The sequence below is a fragment of the Rhodnius prolixus genome, unplaced genomic scaffold (assembly GCF_049639745.1).
Source record: "Rhodnius prolixus isolate KJV_2025 unplaced genomic scaffold, Rpr scaffold_2, whole genome shotgun sequence".
Taxonomy (NCBI): Eukaryota; Metazoa; Arthropoda; class Insecta; order Hemiptera; family Reduviidae; genus Rhodnius; species Rhodnius prolixus.
The window spans coordinates 56,806,565-56,829,118 of NW_027411592.1; the positions used below are offsets into that span (position 1 = coordinate 56,806,565).

The 22,554-nt window shown below is 34.8% G+C and overlaps 1 protein-coding gene across 4 annotated transcripts; it reads right to left on the minus strand.

Moving 5' to 3' along the window:
• Positions 1 to 756: 756 nt before the first annotated feature.
• LOC141450042 (heat shock cognate 71 kDa protein-like) lies at positions 757 to 22,185 on the minus strand. Of its 4 annotated transcripts, none has more exons than XM_074120052.1 (11): positions 22,063 to 22,185; positions 18,788 to 18,868; positions 11,990 to 12,227; positions 11,699 to 11,859; positions 10,003 to 10,200; positions 9,757 to 9,903; positions 9,505 to 9,661; positions 7,482 to 7,756; positions 3,590 to 3,833; positions 2,764 to 3,041; positions 757 to 1,062 (listed from the first exon to the last, which is right to left on the minus strand). In XM_074120052.1, the coding sequence occupies exons 3-11, from the start codon at positions 12,207 to 12,209 to the stop codon at positions 823 to 825; spliced, it is 1,920 nt and encodes a 639-aa protein (XP_073976153.1). In that variant the 5' UTR covers positions 12,210 to 12,227; positions 18,788 to 18,868; positions 22,063 to 22,185; the 3' UTR covers positions 757 to 822. The 4 variants fall into 4 exon arrangements, with proteins under 4 accessions (XP_073976153.1, XP_073976150.1, XP_073976152.1 ...); XM_074120049.1 differs by having other exon boundaries at positions 18,765 to 18,868; positions 22,063 to 22,184; XM_074120051.1 differs by lacking the exon at positions 22,063 to 22,185 and adding an exon at positions 21,715 to 21,937.
• Positions 22,186 to 22,554: the final 369 nt, after the last annotated feature.

The window sequence follows — 22,554 nt, forward strand, 5'->3', positions numbered from 1 at the left end:
AAATATTTTGTATCACAAATTGTTTCTCATATAGTTTTTTAAAAAAATCCAGTTCAATTAATAAGACATATTACCTATATTTAGAATTTTTCTAGTTGATTAGATCGTTCATCGACCAAATATTTGATACTTCATCCATACTAGTGAAACCCCACCACTCATCCACTCTAGCGTAGGGGTAGTGAAACCCCACCACTCATCCACTCTAGCCAGAGAGAAAGAGACAGCCCCCTCGGACGCAGAGAAGGGAGGCTCGGCGAATATATATAAGAACGAGAGGAAAGTCAAAAAGGGATTCTATTCTGAAATTCTGTGATTCGAAGATTCTGTGATTCTGTTCAAATTCTTACACTTGAGTGGTACACATCGTTTTAGCCACGTCAGTCAGTCTGTTCTGTTCTTGTAGTGTAAAGTATACAATCCTTGGCAGTCAGTCATATAAATACATAAAGTCTTATACCGATACTAAAAGTGTTATTTATCCATCAACGTCTACAACCAACTCTCTCCTCAACCATTACACAATCAAGCTGATTACTCACTTATCATATTTACTTCCTAAAATCAATTATTACAGATGTAAATTTCAAACTGCAGCCAGAAATAAATTTATCTATGTATTTTAAAGAAGCTGATAAGAAGCTGTTGTTTTCATTAATTTTTTTTAATGTTATGGGACTTGAAAAAGCAATTTAATGAAAAACGAAAGCCCCCTTGTGCTTAACTAAATTGCAATTTAAAGCACAAACTCTCAACTAGATTGTTCTATAATGTTTATTTGATTTAAAGATATCCAGATGGTTTGTTCACTTGTTCTTTAATCTATTCAATTTCATCAATTATTGGTCCACTTGAGACGGCAGTTCCCGTATCTGAGCTTCTCCCGCCATCCATCATACATTTGGTCGCCACTGGTTGGCATACAGCTTCAGTTTCTCTCAATTTTCTTTCATAATCCTCTTTTGTGGCCGATTTATTCGCTTCTAGCCACATCAAAGATTCATTGCATTTACGTGTCACTATATTTTTCTCATCTAATGTAACATTACCTCTGAGTGCAACCTTAAAAAATAATTTTTAAACACTTTAAATATATATTTGTAAAAGTTTTACTACGTTTTAAATTGAGAGATAATGGAGAGAGAGAGAGACGCTTTACCTAGCAGATAATTAAGCGTCAGGTTTTTTTTTCCGATTCAAAAAGTTAGGCTTCAAGAATTTCATATTTTTGTTTCATAGTTAATTTATATCTAGCAAATTAGGCTATGTGATGTGAACGAAGCTTCGTAACTTTAATAAACTCTAAACCTCTAAAACAATGAACGCTAGACTGAGCTCTGTTCAGGTTTGAAACGTATCATGGAGTAAAAATATGAAAATAAATAATCTAAGGGACTTCTCTGGAAACTCAAGACCATCCTTCCAGCCACCTATTTCCTCATTTTGAAATCATACTTGACAGGTAGGAACTATTCTTTCTCCATTCAGCCATGCTGAAGCTGGAGTTCCGCAAGGCAGCATACTAGGCTCCATTCTGTACACAATCTACTCCTCAGACATACCTACTCATCCTCAAACTACTCTTCTCACCTATGCTGACGATACTGCCATCTTATCTACTGACAAAGATCCATTAATAGCTCATAGAAACCTTCAGTCTCACCTCGACTCCTTAGTAAACTGGTTCAAAAAATGGGGCTATCAAACTGAACGAAACAAAATCTCAAAACATTACTTTCACTCTTCGACGCATCACTCTTCCTCCTGTCTTTTACAATCTAATTCCTTTACCAGCAGTCAACCAGTAGTCCGCTACCTTGGGCTTTACCTTGACAGAAGACTTACATGGAACTCTCTCATACTCGACTTAAGAGAACAGTACTCAACAGTCGCTTCCGACAACTGTAAAGACTACTCGACAACAGATCAAAACTCACTCTGGACAACAAATGACTTATACTTTATGTAAGTATATTAAAGCCAGTCTGGGCTTATGGCATCGAACTGTGGGGTTCAACCAAACGCTCAAATCTGCAAAGGATCCAGTCTTTACAGTTCTTCGCTCTATAGTAAACGCTTTTTTCTACGTCACCAATCTAACCATTCACACAGACTTTCGTGCAAACACAAGTGGCTAAAACACGATACAGAGAATTCCATCTTAACATTCAAACACATCACAATCCACTGGTACCAACATCTATCTTCAAGAACATTTCCAGACACAACAGTTCTAGGACAGTCTTAAAAGACAGTGGCCTCGCGATCTCCTCTCTGATGAAGAGAGTCAGTAGAATTTAGAATGTATATTGGAGTGTTACCGCTCTGGGTAACTTCTCCACGCTGATATGTGTGAATGCTATTTATTATTATCATTGCTGCTTATAACGCAAAATACGTTGATTGTAACTAAAATAAATGATTTAAAAAAAATAATAATAATAATCTAAGACTGTATTTAGGACTTTTGTTTTTGTAAAATAATTACCTCCTACATTAAGTTTCTGTAGCAAACTGGATTCGAACTTTAGTACCAGGTTACTGGCAGATAATTGGAGAAGAAGCGTGCCATTGGGTTCGAAATGTTACTATCAGCAAGGAATAATTGAGGATGTAGCGCTCAGGAATGAGTAAGAACTCTCTGTATTCAAAAGATCGACCTCGAATACATTCCCAATACGAAACTCAAACTCACCAGCTTAACACCAGAACACTAATCTCAGCATTAAAAAGAAATTTATTAAACTTCCAATTAAATCTTACTTGTTCAATTCCATTTTTCATAGTATAACAATATGATTCCAATGCGTTTCTAGCATTGATCGAGTCTCTAGCTTTATTATCATCATCCTTATATGTTTCAGCATCTCTAACCATCCTTTCTATATCTGCTTTGGATAATCTTCCTTTATCATTTGTTATAGTAATAGTATTTGCTCTTCCCGTGGATTTTTCAACAGCTGTCACATTCAATATACAATTTGCATCGACGTCGAATGTAACCTCAATCTGGGGGATACCTCTGGGTGCTGGTGGGAAACCTAAACAAGAAAACTGTATTCAATTGAAAGAAATGAATTGGAAATTCTCTATTTCTGCCACTGAATTTTATCTTTTCAAGGAAGTAAATATTTCCAATGCACTAAGAAAAGTTTTACAACTATATGATTCAATAGAAGTTGGAAAAACTACTTGATAAAGTGGAAGTTGAGAAATGCAGTAAGAAAGTGCATTTACGCTTTCTTTATATTTACTTTTTTTTAAATGAAACTTTTAGAAATCAGAGATTGGATAACTTTTTAATGGAGAGAAAACCTGTACAGTTTTTACAACTGTTATTTATTACACTGAAATCGTATTTTACTCGGAACTCTCTTAATAAACTCTTAGAAGACCACACTCTCTTTTTATTACTTAAAAGGTTATCCATTTACGAATTTCTTTAAATTACAAAAAAGATCAATTGATAAAAACCATTTTTTCTTAGATCTCAAATCGACTATTTCCAATGAAAATTCACAATCGATAAAAACTGCGATTTTTCTTACTACCACAAAAAAAAATAATAAAAACAGAACCGTCCAATCACCTGAAAGTTCAAAAGTTCCCAAAAGATTATTATCTTTTGTCATGGCTCGTTCGCCTTCAAACACCTGAATCAATACACCAGGTTGATTATCTGAATATGTGCTAAATATCTGTGATTGTTTAGTTGGTATTGTTGTATTTCTTGAAATTAAATTGGTCATCACACCACCAGCCGTTTCAATACCCAAAGATAATGGTGTTACATCCAGAAGTAGTACATCTTTCACTTCATCAGAAGTATCACCCTGTTCAGGGAAATTCATTATTGTTTTTAAGTTTTTTTTCTAATTATTTCTGTATTTAGTAGTTAGATGCAAGAGATCCTTGAAGAGAAGGGATCTCTTACATCTAATCTAGAATCTCTACATCTCTATTCTTATTCTTAGATCTTAAAGAGTTCTGTTTCATAAAAAATACAAGTGATGAGGAAACATTAGATCGAAAAATCTTTCAGTCAATTTGATATCGATCAATATTGTTCACCTCTTCTCTAGACTGAATTGAAAGTAATGCTTGACGGTAATCGCTTAAAAATATTGTATTAAATGCAGCTAAAGCTAAAGATGGATATGAATTCTATCGAATTCGATTATTCGGAGTAAAAACTAACTTGGATTAAGAGTTTACATCACTTCCTTCCTCTTCGGCGCTACAGTCCTAAAAGGACCAGAGCCTCCTCAACCAAGGCTCTCCACTGAGGTCTATCAAGAGCCTTCAGTCTCCACCTTCGCACACCCGCCTTTCTCAAATCTCCCTCGACGTCATCAAGCCATCGCATTCTTGGCCTACCTTTTATTCTGACGCCTCCGGACCTTCCATAATAGAAGGCGTTTAGAGATGCGGTTGTCCACCATCCTCTCCACATGTCCTAACAAACTTAATCTTCCTTTTTTAATGTATGCAACGATGTCTGCTTCTCCATAAGTTTCCATCACTATTCAGTGGAAAAAATTGGATTTTGTACAGTCTTAGTTGGAAGTTCAAAGAAAACGATAAGAACCAATCTATTAAGTTCATATCAAACATTTGTTTTTCAAATATACGTCCTAATAAGACAGAAATAAAGATGGGCAGTTGGACTAAGAGATATTTTTTTTAATAAAATCGTAACAAAAGGAAATAATGCATTCAGTAAAGATGATGAATAGAATTCAACTCGCTTAATATTACTTTTTAAAACTGCCGCGGTAGGACAGTTTGAATAAGGGTTGATCGTCAAAAAAGTGCACAGAAAAAGTTGTAACGTTGAAAAACGTCCAACTTTGACAATTTTTTTCTCTTTTTCTATAAAAGATAAAATTCCCAAATTTTCTTTAAAATATAAGGAAAATCCTCCTTGATAACTGTATTTTTTTTTTTTGCAACAACATAGATCAAATAGATTTCGAGAAATACGAATATATAGATTACAAAACCTTAAATTACTTTCAAATGATTCTTTAAAGGAAAACCTAATCCCTATCCACCCCTAGAAGTGTCCTTCGAATTTTCCAGGGAAAATGTATTAAATAGAAGTTGAAGTTGAAGAAAAAGAAAATCCATGGTACTATTTTTGAGAAAATCATTTTCTTTTACCACCCCCTTTTTTTGGCCTCATTAGCAAATCAGTCATTTAAAATGTTCCGAGTGTTCGAACGAATAGATTTTGATTGTTAATCGAAATCTTACCAAAAAAAAAAGTTCCAAAATCTCAGACAAATCTCAGAAAAAGTGGTACTTTTTGTGGAAGAATTTTGGTCGCTAAGTTGCAGCCAGCTTCCTGCGGATTTTATCTAGTAAGAGAAAGTAAAAACAAGCAATTTAAGGAAAATTTGTGTTTGTTTTTTTTTAAAGAGGCAAAAGAGTTTAATTAATAGAAGATGAATTATGTTAACTGCTTATGATCGGGACAAGATCAAAAAACATGATAAGGAGCAGCAAATGGAAGAACATAGAATGTTTCCATTTAAGATTATTCTCCGATTTGTTAGGAATGCTGTAAATCTCAGATCGTACAAATCTTGAGTTTAATTCAAGACCCAGCAAGTGGTTATTATTCTTCATTAGTTTTCTGTCCGAAGGTTTGGTTCCTTCCCCCCAATAGAGGGAAGGGTTGCTTGAAGAATTAAATTACTATCATCATTGGTTCAACAAATTCAATCTCTTCAGTCTAAAATTCTCCGCACTATCGTTAAATGGCTTCATTTTATGTTTCAAATCTAACTATCCACCGCAGACTTGGAAATTCCGTTTGTAGGTCAGATCGCCTCGAACTCGCTATAAAAGTTTTCATCCAGAACATGCACTCTCATTCCAACCCTCTTGTCCGCCGCCATTTATCATCTCATCACCATCCAGATCCTCCACCTAGGCGATTAAAACGAGCCAGTGGCCTCGCGAGGCCACTCTTCTCTCTTCTGAGGAGAGTAGGTTATCCTGGAGAGTCGACTTAGAAGAGTGTTATCACAGGGTAGCTCCTCCCCCATCAATTAGTGAGTTTGTAGTGGTGTCAGTTATTGCCATTGTTACTAATAGTGTACGAGGGTCGTTTGAAAAGTCCGTGCAAAGTCAGAGAGATAGCACTACTGGCGCGTATCGAGGTTATGTTTAGTTAGTAGCATCTCTTGGAAGAAAACACACCAAGTTTCAGCCAGATCGGTCTATTTCTTTGTGTTTGGCATTCGTTTGAATCGAGGAAGTCGAGTGATTTTCAAAAAATGGACGAAAAAGACTTTTCGTGTGTTGATTAAACACTACTTTATGAAAGGCAAAACGCCTCAGGAGACTAAAGAGAAGCTTGATAAACATTATGGTGACTCTGCACCTTCGATTAGAACAGTTTATAAGTGGTTTCAAAATTTTCGGAGTGGCCATATGGGCACAAGTGACGCTGAACGTTCTGGACGCCCTGTTGAGGTTACTACTCCAGAAATCATTGATAAAATCCATGATATGGTGATGGATGACAGAAGAGTGAAGGTGCGTGAGATTGCTAGTGCTGTGGGCATCTCGAATGAACGGGTACATAATATTTTGCATCAACATTTGGACCATGACAAAGCTATCCGCAAGATGGGTGCCGCGATTGCTCACGCTTGACCAAAAAAACGAAATCGTGTGAAGTGTTCCAAGGACGGTTTACAGCTGTTCCAGAAGAATCCGCAGGACTTTAAGCGTCGTTTCGTCACTGTGGATGAAACATGGATACATCACTACACTCCTGAGACCAAAGAACAATCTAAACAATGGGTTACCAAGGGGGGAATCTGCGCCAAAAAAAGGGCGAAGACCGTTCCTTCGGCCGGAAAGATTATGGCGACTGTCTTTTGGGATTCGCAAGGAATAATCCTCATCGACTATCTGGAAAAGGGTAAAACTATTACAGGTGCATATTATTCATCGTTATTGGACCGTTTGAAAAACCGAGCTGCAAGAAAAACGCCCACGATTGGCCCACAAAAAAGTCCTTTTCCATCACGACAACGCACCAGCTCACACCTCAGTAGTTGTGGTCGCAAAATTAATGGAAATAGGGTTCCAACTCGTTTCACATCCCCCCCTATTCTCTAGACTTGGCTCCCTCGGACTACTATTTGTTCCCCAATATGAAGAAATGGCTGGCGGGAAAAAGATTTTATTCAAACGAGGAGGTGATTGCAGAAACGAATGGCTATTTTTCAGACTTGGACAAATCCTATTATTCGGAAGGGATCAACAAACTAGAGCAGCGTTGGACGAAGTGTATAAGCCTAAAAGGAGACTATGTTGAAAAATAAAAAAGGTTTACCCCAAAAAATTAAGTAGTTTTTATTTTTGCACGGACTTTTCAAACGACCCTCGTATCTAGTGCTGGTGTAACTTAACAAATAATTTAAAAAAAAAAAATAGCATCCAATCAATGTGCAGAAAATTACCGAAATAATGGCTGCCTGTACAGCGGCTCCATAAGCTACAGCTTCATCTGGGTTTATAGATTTATTTAACTCTTTGCCATTGAAAAATTCCGTCAATAATGTCTGTATCTTTGGAATTCTAGTAGATCCACCAACTAGTACTACTTCGTCAATTTTATTTTTTGGTATTTTTGAATCTCTTAAAGCTTTTTCAACTGGATCCAATGAACTTCTAAACAGATCACTGTTTATTTCTTCGAATTTAGCACGGCTCAAATTTGAATAAAAGTCAATACCTACAAAGAAAAAAAAACAAGAAAAAGTGACTTGTAAATTAAAGAACTTTAAAATGCTAAGATAAGAAAGAAGAGAGATGGGTCTAAACTGAATGGAAAAGTGGGATGTGCCTTTTATGATCCACAGAAAAATTTGTTTCAAATGGCCAACCTGCATGGATATGCATCGGTCTATACTGCTGTATTGACTGCGATTCTTTTCTGCTTTGCTATAATCAGTGATAGCCAAAGTGCCCTTATAAAAATAACTAACGTGAGAAACTATTTTGAAAATAATTTTATAATTAATGACATTTTAGACGCGGTAAGTTTGTTACAGGAAAATGGGATTATAGTAAATTTTGGTTGGGTAAAGGGGACACTGTGGTTTGAAGAACAATGAAATTGTGGACTCAATTGCAAAAGATGCAACAGTTAACGGTGAGAGAATAGACTACATTTCCTTGCCAATAGAAGATTTAAAAAGAATTTTAGGGTAGTTGGTAGTGCAAAAATGGCAAGAGAAGTATAGTAGCGGTATTAAAGGCAATTTTTATAAATCTATGCACCCATTTCTTAAAAAAACATTGTGGTTTAAGGGCTTAAGTGTGGATAAAAAGGTGGTCACGATGGTAAGTCGTCTAAGAGCCAATCATGCAGTCTGTAAGGCCTACATGAATAGATTGGGGCTGTGTCCTTCCCCTCTATGTGAACAATGTCAACAGAATGAAGATTTTAGACACATTACCATGACATGTAATAAGTATTCACGGGATAGAAACATCTTTTTCAATAAAATATTAAAATATTTAGTGTCCTTTCAATTACGAAAGTATTATATTTTCAGATAATTTAGTAGTTCTACAAGAACTAATAACTTTTTTAGGTGTTTATAAATATAAGAATGATTAATTTATTGTCGATGTCCGTTTATATCTAGTCACAGTCTCCTTGTAGGTTTAAGTCTAATGGGTTGGAGGAATATCGAGTACTCCACCCTTATAAAGTATTCTTATGTGTGCGTATGTATATGTGTGTGAGTGTTATAAAGCATATACGGTTTTGTATGAGTGTATTATATAATTTGCATGTACATATATTATTTATTACCGGTATGACTGTATTTATTTGAATGAAAGTATTTATTGCAGTGGCTGTATAGTAATAGTGTAGATTTAGAATTAGACTCCTTAGTGTGCATAATTGGTACGATTGAGTGCGAGGGGGGGACCAATACCGGCCAGGGGTGGCAACTTTTGGTCGGGTAGGAATAATAAGTGGCTATGGCTTAACAGCTAATGCAAAAAAAAAAAGAGATCAAATCTTAAAAATTCCACAACTCTCTTATTTCCATCTCGTACAACTTCTCATCGACTAAGCCGCTGTCGGCCCAGACTAATCACAGGTCTGATATCCAGCGAGAGTATTACCATCTCCTCAAGAAAATGCACCCCAGTGCAATACTTCAGCTGATCTACTCATTGTATCATATTGTGCAGTTTTTATTTTAATTTAAATTTCATTCAAAGAATTGATTAACGTCTTGTAACAAACCATATGAACGAAAATAAACATGAAACGATATAATTGATCAAAATTATTGGATCCTCGTTTTAAGTTAACATGTAGGAGCTATCCTAAGATTAATTTTACATCAATACTGGGTTTTGCATTTTTAACCAGATTTTTCTATTTTTAACACTATCAATATCCACTGTCTGATAAAAGTAATTCTCTAAAGAGATTAACTTAATAAAAGATTTGATTACCATCAACCAAAGAATCAATTTCAATATTCGCAGAGGTAGCCGAAGATAAAGTTCGCTTCGCTCTTTCGCAAGCATTTTGCAAACGCCTCATAGCTCTTTTATTAGTTGTAATATCTTTTTTATTTTTCCGTTTGAATTCATCAATAAAGAATAGTACCTATTTAATAAATAAATAATTAGAAGAAAATTTACAAAGCAAATCTTACACCACTGTTTCTAACTAAGTTATAGTTCAAGAAGAAATGCATTTACCATTCTATTATCGAAATCTTCTCCACCCAGATGAGTATCTCCTGCAGTAGATTTTACTTCAAACACACCATCAGCGATGGTCAGAATCGATACATCAAACGTTCCACCGCCGAGATCAAATATCAAAACATTTAATTCACCAGCTTTCTATAAATATTTTTATTTTTAATGACAAGAAAAAAATCAAAGTCTGCACTTTGGAATATTTAAAGTACAGAAAACCAAAAACTATAATCAATCTGTTACCATTTTATCCAGACCATAAGCAACCGCAGCTGCTGTTGGTTCGTTGATAATTCTAAGCACATTTAAGCCAGCAATAGCTCCAGCATCTTTGGTGGCTTGTCTTTGGGAATCATTAAAATAAGCAGGGACTGTGATCACAGCATTGTTCACTTTTTTGCCTAGAAATGCTTCAGCTGTTTCTCTCATTTTGCTTAGCACCTATTATTAAAATATTGATTATTTGAGATATCATTTTTTTTTTTTTTTACAATTGTACATTTTCCTTTTTCTTATGTACGGGTAATATCCAGGTAATCTAAAATATATGTGGAAAACGAGAAATAATTTTTATCTAGATTCTTTTGTTTCTTAGTAATAGAGGAAAATAAGGAAAATCCAAACTGTTCATTTGGAATGCCATTTCATAAAAAAAAATGTTAAAGATGGAAAGACGCGTAGCAAATGGAGTTCTGGCCCTTAAGGCTGGAAACATAGTGGAGCGGCGAGCAAAGCGGCGATGATAGCGAGGAGCAAAGCAGCGAAATCAAACACAAGTAAACATATGTGACCGCGCATAGTGGCGAGCAAAGCGAAGATAGAGCAACTCTATCTATTTCTAGTTTTTGTTTTTGCCGCTTTGCTCTTCGCTATCATCGCCGCTTTGCCCGCCGCTCCACTATGTTTCCAGCCTAAGAAGAGAAATGCGATTTACATAAACGCTATGTATTAAACCGAGGACTGAATGGAGGGGGAACTGGATGGACCAGTACCGGAGGGGAGGCATTTGGTGTATGGGATTAAACCCGAGGTACTCATTGAGAGATCTCTTGGGAGATATGCCACAGTCTTCCAGGCCGAGGTTTTTGCTATTACAATATGTGCTGAGGAAAACCTGCGGATGGAACCTAGAAATAGGGAGATTCGTATCTTTTCGAACAAGCCAGGCTGCACTGAAGGCCTCTTGACCTCTTCCCTGGTTTGGGAATGCAGGAAGGCCCTAGAACTACTGGCTCGATGCAACAAAGTTCGACTAGAATGGGTGCCGGGTCATGTGGGTATTGAAGGGAATGAGAGAGCTGATCATCTGGCCAGGAATGGATCTAACACTCCTTTCATCGGTCCGGAGCCTGTCCTGGGTATCACCAGGGGTTCAGTTCGTGCGGCTCTCCAGAGATCTGGGATCTGGAGGGAGTACGAAAAGAACTGGGTGATGTGTCCTGGGGTTAAACACAGCAAGACTATGATGCCTTGGCTGTGTAAGCAAAGAACCAAAGAGACCCTGTGCTTGGGTAGAAATCAGATTACTCTGGTTACAGGCCTATTCACAGAGGCACGGTAGGTTCAAGAAGCATCTGCGCAAGGTGGGTTGTGCAGATTATGTCAGGAAGAGGAGGAAACGTTTGCGCTATGAAACCTTTGGAACGCTGAGGCCGAAGGAGATAGTAGCGCAAAAAAGAACTAGTAGGGAAAGTCCTCAACCTCTTTAGTAGGGAAGGTTTCGTGAACAAGATCCAAAAAAAGGGGAAGGCACAATAAGTCTTTTGTGACTGCGGTGCCGTGGGGCGTAGGTCCCGTCCCATCTATTATCTAATCTAATCTGATCTACATAAACGCTGAAGTGATAAGACTACGAGAGAAAATCTATTTGATAAGACCAAATTCCTAGGCCAATACCCAGTAAATGGAATAATTATTTTGTTTTTTTGTTTCTCCTTACCATTGAAGATATCTCTTCAGGAAAGAATTCTTTTGTTTCTCCTTTATACGTGACAACAATAACAGGTTTTGAATCTTTATCCGCCACAGTAAACTGCCACAATCTCCTGTCGGCTTGCACAGACGGTTCATCGAATCTTCTTCCAATCAATCTCTTTGCATCTTAAAAAAAAAAATAAAATAAAACAAAATTTAATTATTTAAATTTTTGGTATATATAATATATTATAATATATAATATAACATGACACAAACAGTGTAAGTTTATAATACATTCTGACGACTCACTCACCGTACACAGTATTAGCCGGGTTCATTGCTGTCTGATTTTTGGCAGCATCGCCAACCAATCTTTCAGTCTCAGTGAACGCCACATAACTTGGTGTTACCCGATTGCCCTGATCGTTTGCAATAATTTCTACCCTTCCTTGTTGGAACACTCCGACACAAGAGTATGTGGTTCCAAGGTCTATGCCAACAGCTAGTCCCTTAGGGCGTCCTTGTTTTGACATTGTTCACTGGTTTAAAGTCTGTTCAGATAATAAAAGATAAATTACTTTTAGTTTAATGAGGAACGATTGGACAGTAATTAAACTTTTGTTTTTTTTTTACCAACTTTTGGACAGAGTTGCCTGCACTCTTTTCTTACCATTACAGTTAGTGCATCTAGCCTTGACTCGTGATGGGCTCCAGTCAACAGTGCAGTAGAAGTTATAGATTAGGAATATAAAACACCTTTAAGTTTGGCTAGATCATTCAGCCCTAAGTATACAAATTACAAACATTCTGATACAATACTGCAGGCCAAAAACTCCATCGAGACGTTGCCAAAAATTAAGTCTTAAATCTTAGTAAATGATCCTTATTAAATAAAAACTTATTACATTTTATGATCAACCTATTTAAACGCCAAAATTAAACATTATTTAATTAAAACACGAAAATAGAATTAGAAAAAACTTCAACGGTGACATTGGTTTGCGTGAATATTCAAGAAAAGATGCCAGTAAAAGTTATTAAGGAATGAAATGCAACTGTTATCGGTCAAGGTTGAATTCGCACTGTAAAAATCAATAACTTTTAGAAAAATATGTATTATTTATTTTATTTTTTGCCTGTAAATTTTATTTTTTATTATCTCCTCTGGCAGAAATTTCTGTAAATTTCTTTTATTAACCATTAAATAAAATCCAAGGCTTAGTACAGGGGGAATCGAACCCACTAAACCAACAATACATCTTAGCATTGCGGGTCTAATCTCTTAACCGCCTAACATACTTTACTATAAATTTCTTTTATTAACCATTAAATAAAATCCAAGGCTTAGTACAGGGGGAATCGAACCCACTAAACCAACAATACATCTTAGCATTGCGGGTCTAATCTCTTAACCGCCTAACATACTTTACTATAAATTTCTTTTATTAACCATTAAATAAAATCCAAGGCTTAGTACAGGGGGAATCGAACCTACTAAACCAACAATACATCTTAGCATTGCGGGTCTAGTCTCTTAACCGCCAAACATACTTTAATATTTTCTTTTATTAACCATTAAATAAAATGCAAAGCCTAGACCTGGGGAATCGAACCTACTAAACCAACAATACATCTTAGCATTGCGGGTCTAGTCTCTTAACCGCCAAACATACTTTACTATTTTCTTTTATTAACCATTAAATAAAATGCAAAGCCTAGACCAGAGGAATCGAACCTACTAAACCAACAATACATCTTAGCATTGCGGGTCTAGTCTCTTAACCGCCTAACATACTTTACTATAAATTTCTTTTATTAACCATTAAATAAAATGCAAAGCCTAGACCTGGGGAATCGAACCTACTAAACCAACAATACATCTTAGCATTGCGGGTCTAGTCTCTTAACCGCCAAACATACTTTACTATTTTCTTTTATTAACCATTAAATAAAATGCAAAGCCTAGACCAGAGGAATCGAACCTACTAAACCAACAATACATCTTAGCATTGCGGGTCTAGTCTCTTAACCGCCTAACATACTTTACTATAAATTTCTTTTATTAACCATTAAATAAAATGCAAAGCCTAGACCTGGGGAATCGAACCTACTAAACCAACAATACATCTTAGCATTGCGGGTCTAGTCTCTTAACCGCCTAACATACTTTACTATAAATTTCTTTTATTAACCATTAAATAAAATGCAAAGCCTAGACCTGGGGAATCGAACCTACTAAACCAACAATACATCTTAGCATTGCGGGTCTAGTCTCTTAACCGCCAAACATACTTTACTATTTTCTTTTATTAACCATTAAATAAAATGCAAAGCCTAGACCAGAGGAATCGAACCTACTAAACCAACAATACATCTTAGCATTGCGGGTCTAGTCTCTTAACCGCCTAACATACTTTACTATAAATTTCTTTTATTAACCATTAAATAAAATGCAAAGCCTAGACCTGGGGAATCGAACCTACTAAACCAACAATACATCTTAGTATTGCGGGTCTAGTCTCTTAACCGCCAAACATACTTTACTATTTTCTTTTATTAACCATTAAATAAAATGCAAAGCCTAGACCAGAGGAATCGAACCTACTAAACCAACAATACATCTTAGCATTGCGGGTCTAGTCTCTTAACCGCCTAACATACTTTACTATAAATTTCTTTTATTAACCATTAAATAAAATGCAAAGCCTAGACCTGGGGAATCGAACCTACTAAACCAACAATACATCTTAGCATTGCGGGTCTAGTCTTTTAACCGCTCGGCTACCGTGGCGCCTCCAGAAAAAAAAATATGTATTTAGTTTGAAATAATACACTACTTTATTGAGCTGCAAAAAAAACTTAAATAATCTTGGGTTTAGAAGAAGTTAGGAGTTGCATTTGAGCAAAAGGCGGGGTCCAAATTCTAGGCAAAGCACCCAAAATAGGCTGATTGTGCCTACTACCTTCAAAGAGTTACACTGTATCAATATCGTTTTGTTTAATTGAAATTTGCAGCAAAAAAAGAGTAATTGTTGACTTAGAAAGGATTGGCTACAACATGAAAGATCTATTAGGGTACCGTTGTAGTGTTAAGTATCGTTGACCAATGAGGTAAAACTAATTGTAAAATTGTTAACTGCATCTAACTGTATACATTAAACCTACTTTTACCAGTGCAACTTTTCAGCCAGCTGACATTTAGTGTACTTATCATTGTGGAGTGCATGTGTTAAATGCACTTGGGAAATTCTTCCAGTTTTTCTGGGATATCTACTTTCTCTTGTACAAGGCTAAAAAATATTAAAAGTGGGGCACTTTTTGAATTTTAGAAAATAAAATATTTGGAAAAGTTTCAAGATTTAAGCATCGACGACTTTTGTTATAAAAGTTACGGCGAGCAATAAATAGGGGCGAGTAGGCTTTTTCGTACAAACTAATACAGGCAAATATCCCGGGGCACAGTCCATAATGCCCCCCCCAAAAAAAACAAAAATCTTTTGGGAGCATATTTTTTAGTTTACGCAGTTTGGGGTTATATCCTCTAATTGCTAAAAGAACACTGCAGAGAACTAGAATTGGGGTTACCCTTCTGAAGTTATAATTCTTTCCCCCTCCCTTTGCTGATTGGTTTACTACGGATGTTAGAGGGGATGAAGAGCTTGTAGAGTTTTTCATGAGGGAGCTTTCATTCTGTTTTCCTGTACCCAGCCTTTCTTTTATTTTGGAAATCTATTGTCTTACTAAATGAAAAAGCTTAGGGTAAATTTATTTTCTGTAGAAGTAATTAACCCATTCTAAGTAAGAAGGAATTTGCTTGTTTGTATTAGGGAATGGGTTTTCCTAACTCATCACGGAACAGCTTGTAACAGCAGCAGAAGGGTTGCCCTAAGAATAATGTGAATCTTTTGGTTGTTTACTCTTGAATGTAATCCATTCCTAATGCATCTAAGTGCTGTCTGCCTTACGAGTGTTTTTTTTTTTTTTAATACAATAATCCTGATGTGAATCAATCACAGACTTTTTCTCTTGTTATGAGAATTTTCACCATCAAAATTATTTTCTTTTAAATTATTATTCTTAAAATATGATTGTTTATATCTAAAAGCTGGAGTGGAATTAGATGCAGTAGTACTGGATTCAATTTTATTCATAATTTTTCTTATACTTCTATAATTTTCCTGCGATTTTGTGTGAGTGAGTGAGAGAGAAAAAGAGATGGAGAGAGAGCACAATCGTTAAATGGGCACAAATTTTTATTTTAATAAGTTTTAAGAGAAATAGGTGTAGATTATTACTTATTAGTTACAAATTATTCCGCTAGATGGCATTGTAATGCAGAAAACAGTACTTAGGAGACAAAGATGAATTCTAGTGCAAACTATCTTTAGTCTTTGGTACCCCACAGCCTCCTTTCAGTACTGTGTTCTGCTTATTGTAGCAAAAGGAAGAGCAATTAATATACTAGGGGTTAGACCTAGAAAGAATTAGATGGGAAGAGAGGCCCGGGTGTTGTTGGTCTAGTGGTCAAGATATTGGCTTTGTGTGAGGAAGATCCCCAGTTCGAATCCCGCGTATGACTACTTTTTATTTGTAGGAAAAAAAATTGTTTCAAGTAAATTACAGGAGCTTCAGCCCCGTTCCATGACAACTAATTGGTAGTTGGACGTTAAACCCCGCATGAAAAAAAATAACTAATTCTCTGAATTTCTGTTTAAAGTCAGTCTTTTCAGATTCAATGTGGACAATCACTGTACTGCTGTAATTTAGGTGCCTCAGACACTTTATATCATTTTCTGGTTGGTATGCCCATCATTTAGATCTGCCAGGAATGAATATTTATCTGAATTTATTAAAATTGAGCCACGATAAAGAGGAAAATTTACTTAATTTATTAGTTATAGACAGTCTCATTACTTTGTGGTCTCTGCATTAAATATTAGAGAATTGATTATTAATATTGAAAATTAAAGAGCATTTTGTTATTTTTCTTTATAAATTTTAGTTCTTTTAGTTGTCTTTTATTTTGTTTATTTTGTCTTTAGTTTTTTATCTTTTATGTAAGAAATAATTTCATTTTTAGTTTTCAGCTATTTTATGTTATGTAATAGTTTTGTACCAATACTCCATACTTAGGGGTAGTACCCTAAGAACCAATAATAATTATACTTATACTATTCTCTAACTTTCTACACTATCTGGAGGTTTTTCCTTTCTTTTTCCCTGCATTCTGTATCCTTCACATCTTAAGCTTTCCCCAAACTATTGTTAAGAAGGTTATAATGTATTGTTCATTGGCACTTCATGTCCTGTATTTATTGCACATATTTATAATAAAGATTTATTTATTTTATCATTGAACGTTTCTGGCTCTCTGATGGAAAATAAAAGCTAATGAAAATTAATTGAGGCATTTTATGCGTTTTTTTTCCGATCGATAAAAAAAAAACGTGAAAACGTAAAATGAAATCCCTTAGAATGGTTATTTTCTCTGTTTTGGCGAAGAAATGTTAACAATGAACGTAATAAGAAAGTAATCTTGCTAATTGAAACAATAAAAGCTCTATAAGGAAAATGAAACATCTGTCCTCCTAATTCAACACTTAATTACTTTTACAGTACCTAAAAACAAATATCATTTACAAGTACCCCAGGTGTAGTTCACAAATGTAATTGGTTCATTCTCTGGCTACGGAACCACACTAAGAAAAAAAAAAAAAAAAAAATCTGTTCCATTTTATTTCAGGTTATTTATCATTAGCGAGTTGCCAAAATGAAGCTTCCGGTCTGTGTACAGCCCATGATCATCGAACAAATTTATTAAATTTTTGGACTCGAAACAGTATCTCCATTTACTGGGACAGTTGTGGATAAACTCTGAAGGCTCATCATGAAAATCTCAAAGAGAAATCTTGCTTGCTAGCAGCTTGTTACTTCCAATAACGAGGGCACTTATTATTGTTAGTCCTCAAAGAAGGATCGCTACTCACAGCAACTTAAGGCGAGTCTAAGACTATAAAATAGAGATCCTGTCTTGAACCATCTTAGATTTAAATTTATCACAACAACTCAAATAATAATCTTAGCGGAAAACCAATCTAAGTTCTTCCGCTGTATACTTGTCCTGGGCCCAAGAACTTGAAATTTATTCTGTTTACAATCCAACTTAAAGTTTTACAAAAAGAGTTCTTAAAACATAACTTCACCTCATTTTTTTTTAGCTCTGTCTAGAACTCCAGGCCAACATTTTAGATTACCGACAATCCACTAATTTCAATTATAACAATTTATACTGCGGAAGCCGTTCATGAGTTCAAAAGCAAACTAATAGGAGGTTCAGGAACAAAAGAAAGGGTCTAATTTAACCAGCTCCTCATTTACTATTTATTATAACACCCATACAACGTGATATAGAGATCAGAAGATCAGAACTTCCAAAAAAAAAAAAAAAAGGTTATTATTGCAGCTTATATAAAATCCGTTTAGAAGCTGAGTTCATCTGAAAAACAATAATGAATGGTACAGATCACAGCCTGCAAGAATTCATCAAGAAACATGGCCAAGTGTCCACCCCAGCCATTCCTTCCATTTTGGTACAAACCAATTAAATAGCTGAAAACAAATTAATCAAATATCACAACAGAAGGGTCCAACATTGTTCAAACCTTCCAAGATAGCACACTCAAACTCAGTGTCCTAATTCAATCAGCAGCTGAAGAACTTATAAGATCTGGAAGGAATGTTGAAGCGAGCAAGGTTGAGAGGACTGTTGGAGAGAATGAAGAGGACAGGAAAGAGCCGAAGGGGACTGGCGAGATATGCCTAACACTAGGTTTGGGTATGCAACAGCTGGACGACGTGAACCAGAGCTCAAGCGGAACAGGAAGTGAGATATTTCCAGAGAAAAACACGTCATCAAAAATTTGCCCGACGATTATAATATCTCTTCTTCTTTCACTACCGCAGAACAAGAGAGAATTGAAAACAAAGTAAAATAATTAGAAAAAATAAAAATACAAAATTAGTCGATGACAATGCAATTATTATATTATTATATCTTATAATAATTCATGAATCTTGATAATATTTACCGTCCACTATTCGTTGTACACACCTCTCAATGAACACGATCCAGTGAAGTGGGGAAGTTTCGCTGCAGGGACGACAGATGATCTTTGCCAGCGTTCAGGGTACGCTGGAAATAAATAATACAATTTATGGTCAGTTTAAATTCTTCACTATTTGGAGTAGTTATTAAATGCAACTAAAACAAATTTTTTTTGTAGTTTAAGAGATTAGTAGCTGATTAAACTACCTAGGGGAGAGCCCCCCCGGGCACATTTGAATAGTTTTAATTTCTCTCCAAATATTTAAAACATGATTATGATTGGTAATTTTCTCCAATATGTTGTGGTAGACCTGCTGTATAATTGACAGAGTTTCCCTTCGTTTTCATTGTTTGGTAAAATCTAGGGCTAATGTAAAGAATAGTTACCCGGAGGTGTGGCCTGATTATTTTTAGGGCATGCGCAGTACAGCACACTTACCGTTGAGTTTTTAAACTACTTCCCGCCAATGTACTGTATATAATTGTTTGAATTTCTTAGCTCTTATGTTTCGCGCGCATGCGCAGTACACTTACTGCATAGCAACTGCTTCCTTTTTAATGTATTATCAGTTCCCGCGAGTGCCCTGTTTGTGACTTGAGGTGCCTTTTTTTTGTAACTTTATGAGCATGAGCGTTTTAAATTTGCAGTTTTTTTTTTTAAATTAAAGCATGAATGTAGTGTGAGTGAGGATGGAGTAATGAATGTTTTAAAATTTTGTATGGATGTTGGTTTGGATTTTCTGGAGGGAGTCCGCCAAGTATACCCTCCTCAGGAAAAGGACTCCACAGAATAAGGTAAGTTTCTTTTGTGTTGTTCTTTGTAATTATTGTAATGAATCGTGTGACTCAAATTAAAAAATTGAGGGTGACTAGGTAGGTTAGGAGAGGGGTGTGGAGGGCGAAGCCCCCCATTAATAAATAAATAAATCAGGGGTGTGGGGGCAAAGCCCCCACATAGAGGGAGGTTTAAATAAAATTATCAATCTTAAATAAATAAATCGAAGTGATTCTGATTCGCTGTTACCATATAACCCGCCAGATTTAAATGTAAATATAAAATAAAGAAATAGTTTTATATTTATATTTGAATATGGCGGGTTATATAGTAACAGCGAATCAGAATCACTTCGAATTAGGCCACACCTCCGGGTAACTATTCTTTACATTTACCAAATCTAGAATTGAGGAATGGTTTATATTTTGTAAGGTGAAAGTAAAATTTTTGTTGCTAACTTTGGAAGTGTATTGTGAAGATTGTAGTGGACCAGGTGTAATTATTGTTAGTCCATATTAACATTTTGGAATTCGTACAATTACACAGGGAATTAACTTTGTACAAACATTAACGGATGTACAAGGATAAAAAAGACATTGAAATTAATGTTAATGTATGGAAGAAAATAAATAAATATATGGTTTCGAAGTCCATGATACGACATTTAAAAAATATCAAGATGTTTTTGGTTTATTTTTCACCAACATATTGAAAGCATAGAAGCCGCTACTATTAGTTAAAAAGTACTGCTGCTATTAGTTAAAAAGTACTGCTGCTATTAGTTAAAAAGTACTGCTGCTATTAGTTAAAAAGTACTGCTACTATTAGTTAAATAGAACCGCTACTATTAGTTGAAAAGTACTGCTACTATTAGTTAAAAAGTACTGCTGCTATTAGTTAAATAGTACCGCTACTATTAGTTAAATAGTACCGCTAAAATTAGTTAAAAAGTACCGCTACTATTAGTTAAAAAGTACTGCTGCTATTAGTTAAAAAATACCGCTACTATTAATTAGTTGAAAAGTACCGCTACTATTAGTTTAAAGGTTCCGCTACTATTAGTTTAAAGGTTCCGCTATTAGTTAAAAAGTACCGCTACTATTAGTTAAAAAGTACTGCTACTATTAGTTAAAAAATACCGCTACTATTAGTTTAAAGGTTCCGCTACTATTAGTTAAAAAGTACAGCTTCTATTAGTTAAATAGTACCGCTATTAGTTAAAAAGTACTGCTACTATTAGTTAAAAAATACCGCTACTATTAGTTTAAAGGTTCCGCTACTATTAGTTAAAAAGTACAGCTTCTATTAGTTAAATAGTACCGCTACTATTAGTTAAAAGTTTTACTATTAGTTTAAAGGTTCCGCTACTATTAGTTTAAAGGTTCCGCTACTATTAGTTAAAAAGTACCGCTACTATTAGTTAAAAAGTACCGCTACTATTAGTTAAAAGTTTGACTATTAGTTTAAAGGTTCCGCTACTATTAGGTAAAAAGTACAGCTTCTATTAGTTAAATAGTACCGCTACTATTAGTTAAAAGTTTTACTATTAGTTTAAAGGTTCCGCTACTATTAGTTTAAAGGTTCCGCTACTATTAGTTAAAAAGTACCGCTACTATTAGTTAAAAAGTACTGCTACTATTAGTTAAAAAATACCGCTACTATTAGTTTAAAGGTTCCGCTACTATTAGTTAAAAAGTACAGCTTCTATTAGTTAAATAGTACCGCTACTATTAGTTAAAAGTTTTACTATTAGTTTAAAGGTTCCGCTACTATTAGTTTAAAGGTTCCGCTACTATTAGTTCAAAGGTTCCGCTACTATTAGTTAAAAAGTACAGCTTCTATTAGTTAAATAGTACCGCTACTATTAGTTAAAAGTTTTACTATTAGTTTAAAGGTTCCGCTACTATTAGTTTAAAGGTTCCGCTACTATTAGTTAAAAAGTACCGCTATTATTAGTTAAAAAGTACTGCTACTATTAGTTAAAAAATACCGCTACTATTAGTTTAAAGGTTCCGCTACTATTAGTTAAAAAGTACAGCTTCTATTAGTTAAATAGTACCGCTACTATTAGTTAAATAGTACCGCTACTATTAGTTAAAAAGTTTTACTATTAGTTAATAACACTAAAACAAAATCACACGAATTTTAAATAACTCACAAAAAAGTATTAATCAAATTTAAGTTCCCATCTTGGATTGTATATACATCTGGATTTCTTGGTGGAGGAGAAATCAATCCTCAAATCTTTGTATTCCAGACTTTTGTCTCAATATGTACATGTGTATATATTGTATTTATATTTAAAACTATGTGTACAGTGTTTCTGTGTTTTTTTTTTTTTTTTTTTTGTAATAGAATGTGTAAACTTTGTATTTACAAATACATATTTATTACCATACGTTTGTTCAATGAAATCATATGAGTGTGAAATTTAATTTATTTAGGGAATTAATTCATATTCTAAAAATGATGGAATTGTTTCCTGTTCATAACGATAGATAATTACCATTGCATGCAGGTCCTGAATTTAGACTGGGAAGCCTGATTTGAAATTAATTTTGAATTGAAAAACTAGCTAAAAACATTCTTTTTTTTTAAATTAAAACTTAATTTGTATTTATAAAAATTTCTTGTTGCCAACCAACTGAGTTTTCAAATGCCCCAAATATAAAGTATAAAGAACTATAATTTTTGTTTTTCTCTAACCGGAACAATTGATTCCGAGGTTCATTGTGTTTTATTATTGAAATTTCTCATAATTAGAATTTCAACAATTTATGTAAATAACTTGCAGTGTGTCATCGCTGGAATTACAGTTTGAAATTTTATTGCATTAGTGTATCGCAATGCAAACATACGCATACAAAATTTATATAAATTTGAGAGTTGCTTTATTATGTTTATCTACATATCTCTGTGCATACTTTACGTACAAGAGAATATGTTTACAGTACAGATTTGGACGCCATGTTACCTCCTATCTATGCATCTATCTGCA